This window comes from Ursus arctos, chromosome X, assembly GCF_023065955.2.
Source record: "Ursus arctos isolate Adak ecotype North America chromosome X, UrsArc2.0, whole genome shotgun sequence".
Classification (NCBI taxonomy): Eukaryota; Metazoa; Chordata; class Mammalia; order Carnivora; family Ursidae; genus Ursus; species Ursus arctos.
The window spans coordinates 71,066,322-71,083,567 of NC_079873.1; the positions used below are offsets into that span (position 1 = coordinate 71,066,322).

Genomic DNA, 17,246 nt, shown 5'->3' on the forward strand with positions numbered 1-17,246 from the left:
CAGGATTTTCTCTTTTTCTCTAAAATTTGTAAGCTTCACTATTATATGTCAGGGTGTTGATCTATTTTTATTGATTTTGGGAGGCCTCCTCTCTACCTCTTGGACTTGAATGCTTGTTTCTTTCCCCAGATTAGGGAAGTTCTCAGCCATGATTTGCTCAAATATACCTTCTGGCCCTTTCTCTTTCTCTCTCTCTCTTCACCCTCAGGTACCACAGTAATTCTGACAGTACGTTTCCTGGCATCATTAATTTCTCAAAGCATTTCTTCATGGGCTCTTAGTTGTTTATCTGTCTTTTCCTCAACTTCCTTCCTTTTCATCAGCCTATCTTCTAGATCACTTACTCTCTCTTCTGTCTCATTCACCCTAGCTTTTAGAGCACCTGATTTTGACTGCCTCTCAGTTATTGCATTTTTAAGTTTGGCATGATTAGATTTCATTTCTGCACTTAGAGTCTCTCTGGTGTCTTTTATGCTTTGTTCAAACCCAGCTATTAACTTTATAATTGTTATCTTGAATTCCTTCTCTGACATCTTACTTATATCAATTAGATCTGTGACAGGGAACATTACCTCTGGTTCTTTCTTTCTTTTTTTTTTTTTTTTAAGATTTTATTTATTTATTTGACAGAGATAGAGACAGCCAGTGAGAGAGAGAACACAAGCAGGGGGAGTGGGAGAGGAAGAAGCAGGCTCATAGCAGAAGAGCCTGATGTGGGGCTTGATCCCATAATGCCGGGATCATGCCCTGAGCCAAAGGCAGATGCTTAACCACTGTGCCACCCAGGCGCCCCGCTTTCTTTTTTTTTTTTTTAAGATTTTATTTATTTATTTGACAGAGAGAGAGACAGCCAGTGAGAGAGGGAACACAGGCAGGGGGAGCAGGAGAGGAAGAAGCAGGCTCCCAGTGGATGAGCCTGATGTGGGCCTTGATCCCAGGATCAAACTATGAACCACAAACCAAGCAAAATACACACTAGACAAATCCAAGGAGGTCAGTAACCAAAACAGAAAAACAAACAAAAACAAAAAAAAAAAAACAAAAAAAGGGGGGTGGTAGAGAGAATATAATCTCACAGGGTGAACAAAGCAGGGTGATCCACTTGTTCCTGGGTGAATTTTGGTCAGTGTGTTAGAGACACCGAATCCCAAAACTGCAAATATATATATATGTACAAATAAAATTGAATTGAGTGAAAAAAGGCTAAAAATGGAGCATATATCTATAAAATGTAGATGTAAAAAAAATCAAAGTTAAAAAGTGACTTAAAAACAAAAAGTTGATAAAATAAGAAACTAGTTGAAATGGGAAAAAAGAAAAAAGAGAAAAGGAAAATTTTAGCCTGAAAGATAAATGAATCATGAGAAAAAACCTCAAGTTCTATATACTATTTTCCCCTAGCACTGGAGTTTTACATTCTTGTGGGATCTGTAAACTAGTTGTACACCTGTTCTTCCAGTTGGTCTTCTGGGTGAGGGGCCTGCTGTGTTGCTTCTTGGTGTCTTTGCCTGGGTGGAGTTGCACCGCCCCTTGCCAGGGGGCTGGGCTCGGTGTAAGCTGGTCCTCTGTGTGGCTTTTGTTCCCTGAAGGCTTTCCATACCTCCTTAGGGGATCAATATAAAAATGTCTCTGCCCTGATCTCCAGCCTCAGAGATGAAAGATTGCTGTCCCTCCTCTTCAGTAAACCCTCTAGGACAAACGGTCTTCACTATTGTGTGTGTCAAACTCCACATACTCCCATGATGTATGCTCACAGCAATCCTCCTGGGGGGAGTCCGAGGGTCCCACATTACAGCCCTTTGCATTGCTCTGACCCTGAGAGTGATTGCAGACTCATGCGTGTACCCACTCTGCCACTCCTGAGGAATGGCTGAATGTATCCTTACTGTCCTTTATGGGGCCACCAACCTGAGAGCTTTTGCCAGATCATGGGTACACCCATTCTGCCTCTCCTGGGGGATGACAGATGGTCCACCCATTCCAGTCTGCTGCTGGGTGTCCAGGTGGAGAGAGGTCACCCAGACAGCTGGCTGGCAGTTTATGGTCACCTAAGCTGAGAGTCCCCTCTCATGCTCACTGACCATAACCACTCCACTGCTTGGGCACTCTACCAGTTCAGGCACCTTTGTTAGTTCTGTGAGTCCTGGGATCCTGAGACCACACTGAGCCATGTAGAATTCTACCCTTTTCATCCCCTGAGCCACTTTCAGACAGGGATATCTCTCACTGGAGCAGATTTCTAAGGGTTCTGAGTTTGCCCTCCAGGGCTATATCACTTTCTGGTAGCCAACTTATGGAGGCTCCTTCCCCCCTCCATTTATCTCTCGATATCTCCCCTCAGATTCATGTCTTCACACCTCCTACCTTGCAAAAAAGCAGTGGATTTTCTACTTGTAGAGTTCCAATTTTTTTTTCTTACATCTCAGACTGAGTTCACGGGTGTTCAGAATAGTTTGATAGTTATCTAGCTAAATTCAAGGGTCTAGATGAAATGAGGTCCCCTACTCTCCTGCCATCTTGCCTCAGTTCATTCACTCATAACTTAATTCATCATGTGAGACACTGACAACTCTTTATACTTTTTCCTTTTGTAGACTTTAATACTTTATGTACGTGAGTTACACTAATTGCCATAAAATGCCATGAACTGAAAAGCTCTCAGACCCTCTTATAGCACAACTCTCTAATTTTACAAATGCATGAAGATGTTAAGCAACTTACTTGTGGTCACAGTACTAGTTACAGACAGATTTGGGACTTATAATTTAAGTCTTCTGACATCTATTTCTTAGCTGATCCTATGTCATGTGGCTTCAATAGTTTGAACACTGGCCTCATTACATAAGTTAAAATATGTTTCATTATATATTTTCTAGGGTCAAAGTACTTTTGGGCTTGATGTCATTGAAACACCAGAAGGAGACAAGATGCCACAGCTGATTGTTCAAAAGGAGTTAGATAGGGAAGAGAAGGATACATATATAATGAAAGTAAAGGTTGAAGATGGTGGCTTTCCTCAAAGATCCAGTACCGCTATTTTGCAAATAAGTGTTGCTGATACAAATGACAACAGCCCAGTCTTCAAGGAGGATGGGATTGAAGTCAATATACCAGAAAATGCTCCTGTAGGTACTTCAGTGACACAACTCCATGCCACAGATGCCGACATAGGTGAAAATGCCAAGATTCACTTCTATTTCAGCAATCTAGTCTCCAACATCGCCAAAAGGCTATTTCACCTTAACACTACCACTGGACTTATCACAATCAAACAACCACTGGATAGGGAGGAATCACCAAACCACAAGTTACTGGTTTTGGCAAGTGATGGTGGATTGATGCCAGCAAGAGCAATGGTTCTAGTAAATGTTACAGATATCAATGATAATGCCCCATCAATTGACATAAGATACATTATTAATCCAATCAATGGCACTGTGGTTCTTTCAGAAAATGCTCCACTCAACACCAAAATTGCTCTTGTAACTGTGACAGATAAAGATGCTAACAATAATGGCATGGTGACATGCTTCACAGATCATGAAGTCCCTTTCAGATTAAGGCCAGTATTCAGTAATCAGTTCCTCCTGGAGACTGCTGCATATCTTGACTATGAGTCCACGAGAGAATATGCCATTAAATTACTAGCTGCGGATGCTGGCAAACCTCCTTTGAATCAATCATCCATGCTCCTTGTCAAAGTGAAAGATGAAAATGACAATGCTCCTGTTTTCACCCAGCCTTTCATAAGTCTTTCTCTTCCTGAGAATAACTCTCCTGGCACCAAGTTGACAAAAATAAGTGCAACGGATTCAGACAGTGGGCACAATGCTGAGATCAATTATCTGCTAGGTGTTGATGCTCCATCTGAATTCAACCTGGATCAGCATACAGGCATTCTGACTGCAGTGAAGAAACTAGATAGAGAAAAACGGGAAAAATATTCCTTCACAGTTCTGGCAAAAGATAATGGGATGCCATCCTTAATGACCAATGCCACGGTTTTAGTGACCATTCTTGATCAGAATGATAATAGTCCAATTTTTACTCACAATGAGTACAACTTCTATGTCCCAGAAAACCTTCCAAGACATGGCACAGTAGGACTAATCACTGTAACTGATCCGGATTATGGAGAAAATTCTGCAGTCACTCTCTCCATTTTCGATGTGAATGATGACTTCACCATTGATCCACAGACTGGTGTCATCCGACCAAATATTTCATTTGACAGAGAAAAACAAGAATCTTATACTTTCTATGTAAAGGCTGAGGATGGTGGTAAGGTATCACATTCTTCAACTGCCAAAGTGACCATAAATGTGGTTGATGTCAATGACAACAAACCAGTTTTCATTGCCCCTTCTTCCAACAACTCCTATGAATTGGTTCTACCATCCACTAATCCAGGCACAGTGGTCTTTACAGTACTTGCTGTTGACAATGACACTGGCATGAATGCAGAGCTTCGTTACAGCATTGTAGAAGGAAACACAAAAGGTCTGTTTATTATTGACCAAACAACAGGCAACATCACACTAAAGGAGAAATGTGTTGTTACAGACCTTGGTTTACACAGACTGATAGTTAAAGCGAAGGACTTAGGACAACCTGAATCTCTCTTCAATGTTGTTATTGTTAATCTATTTGTGAATGAATCAGTGACCAATGCTACATGGATTCATGAACTGGTGCACAAAAGCATTGAAACACCAGTGACCCCAAATATTGAGACAACTGATGCATCCTCACCAACCAGTGACTATGTCAAGATCATGGCTGCTATTATTGCTGGCACCGTAACTGTCATCCTTGTTATTTTCATTACTGCTGTAGTAAGATGCTGCCAATCACCACACCTTAAGGCTGCTCAGAAAAACAAGGCTAATTCTGAATGGGTTACTCCAAAAACAGAAAACAGGCAGATGATAATGATGATGATGAAGAAGAAGAAGAAAAAGAAGAAGAAGAAGAAAAAGAAGAAGCATGCCCCTAAGAACTTGCTGCTTAACTTTGTCACTATTGAAGAAACTAAGGCAGATGGTGCTGACAATGATGGAAACAGTGTCACATTAGACCTTCCCATTGAGCTGGAAGAACAAACCATGGGCAAGTACAAGTGGGGCACTATACCTACTACCTTCAAGCTTGACAGCCCTGATTTGGCCAGGCACTACAAATCTGTCTCTCCACAGCCTGCCTTCCAGATCCAGCCTGAAACTCCCCTGAATTCAAAGCACCACATCATCCAGGAACTGCCACTTGATAACACCTTTGTGGCCTGTGATTCCATCTCTAAGTGTTCCTCCAGCAGTTCTGATCCTTACAGTGTTTCTGAGTGCAGCTATTCAGTGACAACGTTCAAAACTCCTGTGTCTGTACACACTAGACCGGTAGGTAATCCAAGTTTCTAACTAAGCTTTCTAACTTTTATTTCTTAAAATTATTTTCAGTTGAAGTAGAACTTTACAGAATCTATTGTATTGACTTCAACAATCAAAATGATTATATTCTGTAGAAGTATCAAAATAAATATATGGTTTCATTTTAAATTTGGTAGAAAATCAGGGTAAAATGACTGCTGATGGTAGGAAAATTGGGTGCCGAATGATGACTATAATAGGGGCAATGTTGTTTGCAAATGGAAGTATGACACTTCTTGTTAGAGAATATACTGGAAAAACCCTAAAACAAAGGTCCTGGCACTGTCCTCAGGATCATTATTTGCATGAGATTCAAAACAGTCAGGGCCAGATACATCACAGTAAAGCTTTTTAGAATCTGGTAAGGTCTTGATGCTTAATGGTGTTGAGAATCCCAGCTTCACTTGGGAAAATCTGTGTCTGCTCAAGAAAATAAAATAGCATCAATATATCCTCCCTACCTACTCTACTCCCAAACTGCCACAATGAAAAGAGAATGTTATTTTTAGATTAGGAACCCACCATTATTCTGTTCATAAAAATCTTTATTTACACAATGTAACAAGAAGGGGATTAGAAAAATAAAGGCATGGGGCGCCTGGATGGCACAGTGGTTAAGCGTCTGCCTTTGGCTCAGGGCGTGATCCCAGCGTTAGGGGATCGAGTCCCCCATCAAGCTCCTCCGCTATGAGCCTGCTTCTTCCTCTCCCACTCCCCCCTGCTTGTGTTCCCTCTCTCGCTGGCTGTCTCTATCTCTGTCGAATAAATAAATAAAATCTTTAAAAAAAAAGAATCTCTAAAAAAAAAATAAAAATAAAGGCATGTTACTCATTCTCATCTTCAAGCCAGAACATGAAAAATATATTAGATCTCTATTTGGGACATCCATTTAAGTATTTGCATATTTGTGCAAGATATTGAAAGCCCTCCAGGAGACATTTTTAAAAGATAATGACTTTTGGCTAATGAAATATGTTTGTTTTTTTAATGGAAGTGAAGGAAAATATGGGCATATTAAGACCCAAGAAATCTATGTATAATAATTTAAAACCCAGTAAACTTATGAAAACAAGAGCTTATACAGTGATTTTTATCTATATTCTGTTGAGAAATGATTACAAATTTATCTAGAAATTCGTAAATAAATTAAATGATTTAAGTATGGTTACTTATTTAATAAAGTCAAGCAATAGAATTTATCTACATCTTTTCTCTGTTTGAAATTATATCACATGTTGATTTTATTGTTTTGTCTGTGTTACTTTTAAAAAAGATCTTCAGGGGGTGCCTGGGTAGTGCAGTTGTTAAGCGTCTGCCTTCAGCTCAGGGCGTGATCCCGGCGTTATGGGATCAAGCCCCACATCAGGCTCCTCGGCTGGAAGCCTGCTTCTTCCTCTCCCACTCCCCCTGCTTGTGTTCCCTCTTTCGCTGGCTGTCTCTCTCAAATAAATAAATAAAATCTTTAAAAAAAAATCTTCATCTCAGTTTCAGTGAATAAAGACTTTTGAAAACCTATTCAGACTTAATAAAATGATTGTAATGTTAAAGTCAAACTGGGTATCTTTTCACCAAAGTTAGAAATAATAAAAAAAATCTATCAGAATTCAAAATAACTATGAAAATAATAATTTACCATAATTTAAGAAATGGTTTTAAGAATTGAGGTCATTCAAGAATATGCATATTTAAATTATACAGTAACCTTAACCATTCTTAATCACACAGTGGAAGATAAAAACTCCAGTTGTGGGTGCATTTTTGTTACAATATGTCCACAATTATGCTATTGCAGATAGTAAAATAGAACCCTATTCTCTGTATACAGAGTTCTGTTATGCTTTGAATGAGTTACAAGGTAAAAGGTGTTAGATGCCTAACATCTCCTCAAGGTTTGTTTCTGTTTATATGTAATCATTCATTAAGGTGCTATAATTTTCTAATTTTTACTGCTATTAGTCTATTTATTATAAACATTTCTCAACAGGAAATTATCCTTTATGAATAAAAATTTCTGTGTATTGAGTACTTTGTGTATGTGTGTGTGTGTGTGTGTGTGTGTGTGTGTTGTATTTTAATAACACTTTTCCTTGGACTAAATTTGTGGCTCACTTTAAAATGTATATAAAGGGGGTGTGGCTTGTGAATTACATTAGCAGATTATCATTTGTGCTAGATTGGCTCATGAAGTTTGTTAAAAGAGTAAATTCTGGTTTCAACAGTTTTTGAAGGCATGGAGATGTTTTATGGGCTAGATTTATTTTACTTGAGAATATGAATGTACAGTAAGCAAGGTGTAAATGAAGAGAAAATTGAAATATTTTCCAAACATTCTCCTCTTTTTATTTTTATTTTTTGATATTTTGTAATTCTTAAAATGTCAAATAAATTAATAACTTTTTCCACAATGACATTTTCTTTTATTTAGCTAAGAGATCTTTTCCTAAACACAGGACAAATAACTTCATGAGATAGGCAAAATATGAAAAGTAAATGCTAATTAGAATAAGTTCTTGGTTATCACTAGGTTTTTATTAGGTGAAAGGACCATTTTACAGTCAATTAATTTTCAGATGACTTATTTTATTTTTTCACATCTTAAAAAATAGATAAATTATATATTTTCTGTCATTGGTTCACATTACTAAATTACTAAATATCTGCTGGACATGAATTGTTGAACTTAGGCAAATTAATGTGATATTAAAAATAATTTGATTCTTATATTTTGTGCTACATTTGTAATATTCTTCACCCTTTCTACATATTCTTCAATTTCTGATTAATGCCAGGAGAGGCATCTTATATTTACTGATGTTGAAGAATGCTAAGGTAAGTGAGCACTAAAGAAGAATACATGTATTTAAAACTTTCAATATAGAAGGTGCCTTCTTTTTAAAGAAAGATCACACAAAATGGGGAAAAGTGTCAACCAACACAACAAAAATTGTTCCTTAAGGAAATTCTGACAATGAAATAAAATACTATTGTTAGCAGAAGGCAAAAATGTTCCAACTGATTTTGAACAAAGTGTGAAATACATTTTCAAAAGGAGACTTTGGGGTGATATTTACATTTAGCTCATTGCTCGCCTAAATAGAAAATGAAAGGAAAAAAATGAAATGGTTGTAGTAGGCTATAATATATAAGGAGATTTATCAGAAATTTCATGTTTTCAACAGCAATCAAATTTTGTATAATTATTTTGACTCAGATGTTCTGAAAAATGATGGAACATTCATTAAAAATATATCTGTTTTGGGGCACCCCGGTGGCTCAGTTGGTTAAGTGTCTGCCCTCGGCTCAGGTCATGATCCCAGAGTTCTGGGATTAAGCCCCACATTGGGCTCCCTGCTCAGTGGGGAGTCTGCTTCTCCCTCTCCCTCTGCCCCTTGCACTCGCTCTCTCTAATAAATAAATAAAATCTTAAAAAAAGAGAAATGTATCTGTTTCACAAAACCATTTATACCTTGGAAATATGATGCTCTTCTTTGGTATAATTTTTTTAAGTATTCTGGAGGGCATATATTGCAGAAAAAGGGAAAAACATGAAATTTAAAAGATCATTCTACAGTTTACCTTCAATTAACACATTTCAGAGCATACAGATAACATCTGCTTGGTACAACTAGAAAAACAATAAGTATAACCATTTTAGAATCAATTTTGATAGCTGCCATGTAAAAGAAATACTACCAAAATCAAGTCTAGCTTAGACTACTTCTTCCATTAAAATATTGTGAAGACTATACACTTGAAAAATAGAGGAGAATAAAAATGAAAGTACCATTTCGTGAGAGTCTTTTATGTACTAGTCACTGTCTTAGACATGTATTTGAGGTGCTTTATTTAAAAACATTCTAACCAATTTCTGTGATTGGAGTTTGAGTAGTTTTGCAGTTTCAGAAATGATGTAAAACCAATAGTGGAAGGTTTGTAAACTAATTCATGGATGTAACCATGTGTAGGTATTATACATGGATTCAAAATGATAACAGGAGTCTGAGTTAGCTTGGAATAGGATTGGAACTAACTATTAAATTCAATAACTTTGATTTTGTGCATCTATATTGCTTGGCAACTCAGACTCCTAGAACATAACCATCTGATTTTGATAACCTGTTATTTTTCTTGTCCTAGACTGATTCCAGGGCATCAACTATTGAAATCTGCAGTGAGATATAACTTTACAGAAACAACATAATTCCATTCATCTTACAAAAATTCCAATAATTTGTGATTTCAAAATTTGGCTGAGATCATTGATTTTATAACCTGGATTTCCTATTATAAAGGAAAGCAAAAAACAAAAAACGAAACAAAACAACAACAACAAAAAAAACCTTAAAAAGGATGTCCCAATGAACTTAATGCTTACTTTAGCTATAATCTTGCCATCAAAATTTAAAATTTGTGGAAGAAACAGTGCAGTGTAATAAAATATTTTTGTTATGCTGCTTCTCCATTTACTTACTCTAAATGTCAACAACTGTAATGTAATGCAATACTGTCTTATTGTACAAATTTATGATTACTATATCAATCATTCAGCATGGAATTACTTGCCCTGATTGCTGAAAAGTTTAAATAACATCTCTGGGAGTTTGGAAGTGAAGCTGAACTATCCAAGCTACCCTCTGAAAGATATCCAGGGCAAGAGAATTTTTTAAGACCAAAAACAAAGGACAAAAGAACACTTTATTTTTTTTCCTGAAAAGATTCACTAACAAAGTGATTTTGAGAAAATAATTATAATTACCTATCATTAATGCTTAAAAGTTGGATGATATAAAATGTTCTTATTGGTTTTTATGTTGATGACAATCATGTTGTTCCATTGCTTTAATTATTACAAAATTATTTTTGTTGTAATCATGTTTCCTTTTTCTATAAATAGTGAAAAAATAAGTTCTTCCTATATTTATCTATTAAAAGGATAATGTAAAGTTATTTATATTCCCTGAAATAGCTCCAGTCATACGAGAAGAGAAACAAGGATTTAGATAGCATAGCTAAAAAGATTTTATCTTAATTGTGAACTACTTAGGAAAATATAAGGCACTAGAGTCATATCTAAATAGTGACACATCTAATTTTATTTCTCTGACACTAAATTACTGAATATATATCATTGCTTTGAATACTTTGCTTTCAAATTAACTCATTTTTCCCAGTATGTCAATTAATTTCCTACACAAATGACTAAATGCCTCAACTTGAGTGTATATTATATTTTATTGAGGAAAGAACAACATGTCCCAATTTTATGTGATATTCTTTAAACTGCTTATGACTTACTGATACTACTAGCATAATTTTTTATGTGATTTCTTGGGACAAAAGGGAGTATAACAGACCTTTATAATTATGACATAACATATGTTTCCTGGATTTTCATTCAAATGCTTCATTGTGTGTGATTTTACCTTACAAAGTACGAGTAGAATTTGTTTTATTATCTATATACACAATGATGTTAAGTTCCTTGACATACTTGCTATCTGACTTTTAAAAAATTACTTAGTTAATTATAATGACTGTGACTGTAACTATTTTACTAGTGATGAAACTGTCATGTAAGTTACAATATTGTATTACATACTTATAAACAACTGTTGTAAAATATATTTAAAATTAAAATTTACCTTTGTGAAAGATATTCATATATAATAACTTTATAATTCCCCTCCCATTTCTTTCTGATAAATTAAGTGTTTAATTCAAATCATTCCAAAGATGTCAAAATTGACCCAACTTATACCCCTAGTGTCGCTGCCCTGCAGGTACCAAGGTGTACTAAAGGTAGGAGTTTCCAAAATCCATAGTCTTGATTTAACTGTGAATAAAATGATGGTCCCCTCCCCAAATGACAGTACTTCAAATGTCCCACAATAAATGACTGTGGCTTCATGACCATTCGTACATGTAATTATCATGTATATACATTTTAAATGCTTATATCAAGACCATCCTGGTCTCTCCTTTTTTGCACAGTCTTTGAGCTAAGGAAAATACTTCATTTTTCTTCAGCTACAGGGTTCCTTTTCCTTGTTACTGCAATAAGAAACACTCCTAATCACTCCTTTGTATATTTGAAGATGAAAATGTCTTGAAATAGTTATCCAGAATCTTTAAAAAAATTCAATAGCTTTATGGGTGTCATCTTTGCAGATGATAAAAATAGAAACTGTATTTTTAAAGCTGCGACTTTCTCTCTCACAATAAAACATTTTTAATATTTTTATTCAAATTCCAGATAGTTCTGTAGCTCCATCTATTTTGGTGCAAATGGCAAGATCACATTCTTTCTTTAAAGATGAGTAATACTCATATATATAGATAGAGATATATGTATATACATATACATGAAGCAGCTGAAGGAGAAACTAAAGAATCAATCCCATTTATAATTGTACCCCAAACAATAAAATACCTAGGAATAACCCCACCCAAAGAAGTGAAAGGCCTGTACTCTGGAAAGTATAAAACAATGATGAAAGAAATTGAAGATGATACAAAGAAATGGAAAGACATTCCATGCTCATGGATTGGTAGAACAAATATTGTTAAAATATCCATACTACCCAAAGCAATCTACACATTAATGCAATCCCTAACAAAATACTTTTTTGATAGGGATTTCAAAATGCTTTTTCTCCATATACATACATATATATGTGTATGTATATCTCTGCCTCTTCTTTATCCATTCATCCGTCAATGGATGCTTGGACTGTTTCCATAGTTTGACTACTGTAGGTAATGCTGCTATAAACATTGGGGTGCGTATATCCTTTCAGATTTGTATTTTTGTATTCTTTGGGTAAATACCTAGTAGTACAATCGCTGGATCATAGGGCAGTTCTATTTTTAACTTTTTGAGGAATCTTGTTTCCACAGTTTGACTACTGTAGGTAATGCTGCTATAAACATTGGGGTGTATATATCCTTTCAGATTCATATTTTTGTATTCTTTGGGTAAATACCTAGTACTGCAATTGCTGGATCATAGGGCAGTTCTATTTTTAAGTTTTTGAGGAATCTCCCTACTGTTTCCAGAGTGGTTGCACCAGTTTGCATTCCCACCAACAGTGCAAGAGGGTCCCCTTTTCTCCAACCTTGCTAACAACTGTTGATTCTTCTCTTGTTAATTTTAGACATTCCGACAGGTGTGAAGTGATATCTCATTGTAGTTTTGATTTGTATTTCCCTGATGATCAGTGATGTTCACCATCTTTTTATGTATCTATTGACCATGTGTGTGTCTTCTTTGAAAAAAAAATGTCTATGCATGTCTTTTAATTGGATTCTTTGGTTTTTGAGTGTTGAGTTTTATAAGTTTTATATGTTTTTGGATACTAACCCTTTATCAGATCTGTTGTTTGCAAATATTTTCTCCCATTCTGTAGGTTGCTTTTTAGTTTTTGTTCACTATGCAGAAGTTTTTATTTTTATGAAGTCCCAACAATTTAATTTTGCTTTTGTTTCTCTTGCCTCAGGACACATATCTAGAAAGAATTTCCTATGGCCAGAGTGAAAGAGGTTACTGCCTGTGTTCTCCTCCAGGATTTTTATGGTTTTAGGTCACACATTTAGGTCTTTCATCCATTTTGAATTTATTTTTGTGTATGGGGAAAGAAAGTGGCCCAATTTCATTCTTTTGCATATTGCTGCCCAGTTTTCCCAACACCATTCGTTGAAGAAACTGTCTTTTCCCTTCAGATACTCTTTCCTGCTTCATTGGAGATTAGTTGACCACATAATTGTAGGTTCATTTCTGGGTTTTCTATTCTGTTTGATTGATCTATGTGTCCATTTTTTACCAGTACAATACTCTTTCAATCACTACATCTTTGTAATATAACTCAAAGTCCAGATTTGTGATGCCTCCAGCTTTTCTTTTCTCTCTTTCTTTTAGATTTACCGAAGACTTTATTTTTTTATTTAAATTAAATTAACCAACAAATAGTACATCATTAGTTTCAGATGCAGAGTTCAAAAATCAGCTTCAATTTTCATTTTCAAGGTTGCTTTGGCTATGCAGAATCTTTTGTGGTTCCATCCAAATTTTAGGGTTGCTTTTTCTAGTTCTCTGAAAAGTGCTGCCAGTATTTTGATAGGGATTGCATTAAATGTGTAGATTTCCTTTGGTAGTATGGACATTTTAACCATACTTTTTCCACCAATCCATGAGCATGGAATATCTTTCCATTTCTTTGTATCATCTTCAATTTCTTTCATCATTGTTTTATACTTTCCAGAGTACAGGCCTTTCACCTCTTTGGGTAGGCTTATTCCTAGGTATTTTATTGCTTTGAGTACAATTATAAATGGGATTGATTCTTTAGTTTCTCCTGCTGCTTCATTGTTGGTGTATAGAAATGTAACAGATTTCTGTACATTGATTTTGTATCCTGAGACTTAACTGAATTCATTTATGAGTTCTAGCATTTTGTTGGTGGAATCTTTTGGGTTTTGTATGGATAGTATCATGTCATCTGCAAATAGTGAAAGTTTTACTTCTTCCTTACCAGTTTGGATGCCTTTTCTTTCTGTTGTCTAATTGCTGTATCTAGGAATTCCAGTACCTTGTTAAATAACAATGCTGAGGATGGACATTCCTCTCTTGTTCTTGACTGTAGTGGAAAAGTTCTCAGATTCTCCCCATTCAGGATGATATTAAATATGGGTTTTTCATATATGGCTTTTATTATGTTGAAGTTTGTTCCCTCTAGACCTACTTTGTTAAGTGTTTTTATCATGAATGGATATTGTGTTTTGTCAAATGCTTTTTCTGCATCTGTTGAAGTTCTCATATGGTTCTAATCATTTCTTTTATTAATATAGTGTATCATGTTGATTGATTTGGGAATATTGAACCACCCCTACAAACCAGGACTAAATCCCACTTGATCATGGTGAACACTTTTTAAAAATGTATTGTTGGATTTAGTTTGCTAATATTTTACTGAGAACTTTTGCATCCATGTTCATTATGGATGCCTATAGTTTTCTTTATTAGGGGAGACTATCTGGTTTTGGTATCATGGTAATGCTGGCCTCATAGAATGAATTTGGAAGTCTTCTTTCCTTTTCTACTTTTGAAATAGAGAAGAATAGGCATTACCTCTTCTTTAAATGTTTGGCAGCCTTTGCTTGTGAAGTCATCTAGCCTTGGACTTCTGTTTCTTGAGAGTTTTTTTTTAATTACTGATTCAATTTCTTCGCTCATTATAAGACTGTTCGAGTTTTCTATTTCTTCATGTATCAGGAAGTTTTGGTAATGTTTCTAGGAATGTATCCATTTCTTCAAGGTTATCCAATTTGTTGGCATGTGGTTTTTCATATTACCCTCTTGTAATTGTTTGTATTTCTGTGGTTGGTTATTTCTCCTCTCACATTTGTGATTTTATTTATTTGGGTCCTTTTTCTTTCTTTCTTTCTTTCTTTTGATAAGTCTGGCTAAGGATTTATCAATTTTATTAATTTTGTCAAAGAAGCAACTCCCAGTTTCATTGATCTGTTCTATTGATTTTTAGTTAATATATCATTTATTTCTAATCTAATATTTTTTATTCACTTCCTTCTGCTGGTTTTAGGTTTTGTTTGTTGTTCTTTTTTAGCTCCTTTATATGTAAATTTAGGTTGTTTACTTGAGATTTTTCTTGCTTCTTGAGAGAGGCCTGTACTGGTATAATCATCCATTTTATGACCACTTTTGCTACATCCCAGTCTTTGGACTGTTATGCTTTCATTTTTGTTTTTTCCCATGTATTTTTTATTTCTTCTTTGATTTCCTGGTTGACCCATTCATTGTCTAGTAGCATATTGTATAACTTCCTTATATGAGTAGTCTTTCCAGATGTTTTCTTGTGGCTGACTTCTAGTTTCATAGTGTTGTGGTTACAAAACTGCATGGCATGACTTCAATCATTTTGTATTTGATGAGGCCTGATTTGTAACCTAGTCTGTGATCTATTATGGAGATGATCCTATGTGCACTTGGAAAGAATTTGTATTCTGTTATGTTAGGATAGAATATTCTGAATATATCTGTTAAATCCATCTGGTCCAGTGTCATTCAAAGTCAGTGTTTCCTTCTTGAGTTTCTTCTTAGATGATCTCTCCCTTAATGTAACTGGGGTATTAAAGTTCCCTACTATTATTGTATTCTTTTCAATATGTTTCTTTGTGTTTGTTATTAAATGGTTTATATATTTGGGTGCTTCTATGTTGGGTCCCTTCTTTGTCTCTTATTGCAGTCTGTCTTTTAAAGTCTGTTTTGTTGGGGGTGCCTGGGTGGCTCAGTTAAGCATCCAGCATGATTTTGGCTCAGGTCATGATCTCAGGGTCTTGAGATCGGGAGAGGGGTAGATAGAGAATCTTGAGCAGACTGCACACCCAGCATGGAGCCTCATGTGGGGCTCTATGTAACAACCCTGAGATCATGACCTGAGCTAAAATCAAGAGTCAGACACTTAATGGACTGAACCACCCAGATGCCCTAATTAATCTTTTATGTACACATCTTCTGTTTTCTTTGTTGATTGTTCTGTGCATATTATCAATGAGAATGCATATACTTCAGAATACTTCTTAAAAATTGAATTTAGATTCAGTCAACCAGTAACCACTATTTTGTACAATATTTACTAATATGTTTCAACACAAAACAATACTGCCTCATTTTATTATTTTATTGCCTGCACTCATCACTGTTCAATTAGATGTTGTAATTGTGTATCTACATAGGCGTGATATGAAGCTTGATCTCAAAAGAAATGATACAGGACAAGCAGATCTTAAGAAACCATATATGAAATTAATCCACACCCTGTAAATGCTTCCTATATGTGCTCTTATGTAATAGACAAGTTGTTTTAGATTTTTTTGTAGCTTATTTTTTGTCTACCTTAAATATTACATAGATTTAAGTTTCTAGCATATTCAAAGCTCCTGTGATGATATAAAGCTTTGTGTATTGTGTATAAGTACTATTTTAAAAGAGAACTATTGAGCAATTTATTTCTTCATGTATTATGGTTGTTCCTACATTATTTCTGTGGTTTTATGTGATATTTAAAATTAACATAAAATTCTAGGTTAGTCATAAGGTTTTATTTTTATTGCACATGAATATACCTTCAATATAAAAAATAAGGAAAATTGTAGATATATTTAAATGGAGTTTTTTAATTATTTGTTTTGTTATTTGAAGCTATATTAGTAAGTTTTTCCTTACAACAGTAATTTTGTTTAAAGTTTCTATAACTTTTGGAAGTGTTGCACTTTAAAATTACAGATTTACTAGGCATTATACATAACTAATGAATCATTGAACACTACATCAAAAACTAATGATGTACTACTATACAGTGGCTAACTGAACATAATAAAAAATAAAAATTAATTAAATTACAGAGTTATTTTGTTCTTTTAATATTATAAACTATATATGCAGGATTTTTTTACATATAGTGGTTATTTGCTGATTTATTATGTATATTATTATTTCTATAGGTGCATTATTGGACAAATTGATGTAATAGTATAGTTTGTTTAGTTGGTAGTGTGATACAGAGGCATACTATATATCACCAGCACAAGACTAACCTCCTTCACTGAAAATACCAAGTTTGATGAAAAAAAAAATTTTTAATGATTTATTTATTTTAGATAGAACAGGGAAGAGGGGCAGAGGGAGAGGGAGAGAGAGTCTGAAGCAGATTCCATGCTGAGAGTGGAGTCCAATGCAGGGCATGATCTCATGAGCACTGAGATCACAACCTGAGCTGAAATCAAGAGTCAGACAATTAACCAACTGTG

At 35.1% G+C, this 17,246-nt stretch overlaps 1 protein-coding gene across 1 annotated transcript in view; it reads left to right on the plus strand.

The window, feature by feature from the left end:
• The window catches only part of PCDH11X (protocadherin 11 X-linked), a 386,026-nt gene that overhangs the window by 142,985 nt on the left and 225,795 nt on the right, over positions 1-17,246 (plus strand). The window contains exon 4 of the mRNA XM_057304193.1: positions 2,877-5,393. Within this exon, the coding sequence (XP_057160176.1) occupies positions 2,877-5,393 (2,517 nt within the window). The remainder of the gene's footprint in view (positions 1-2,876; positions 5,394-17,246) is intronic.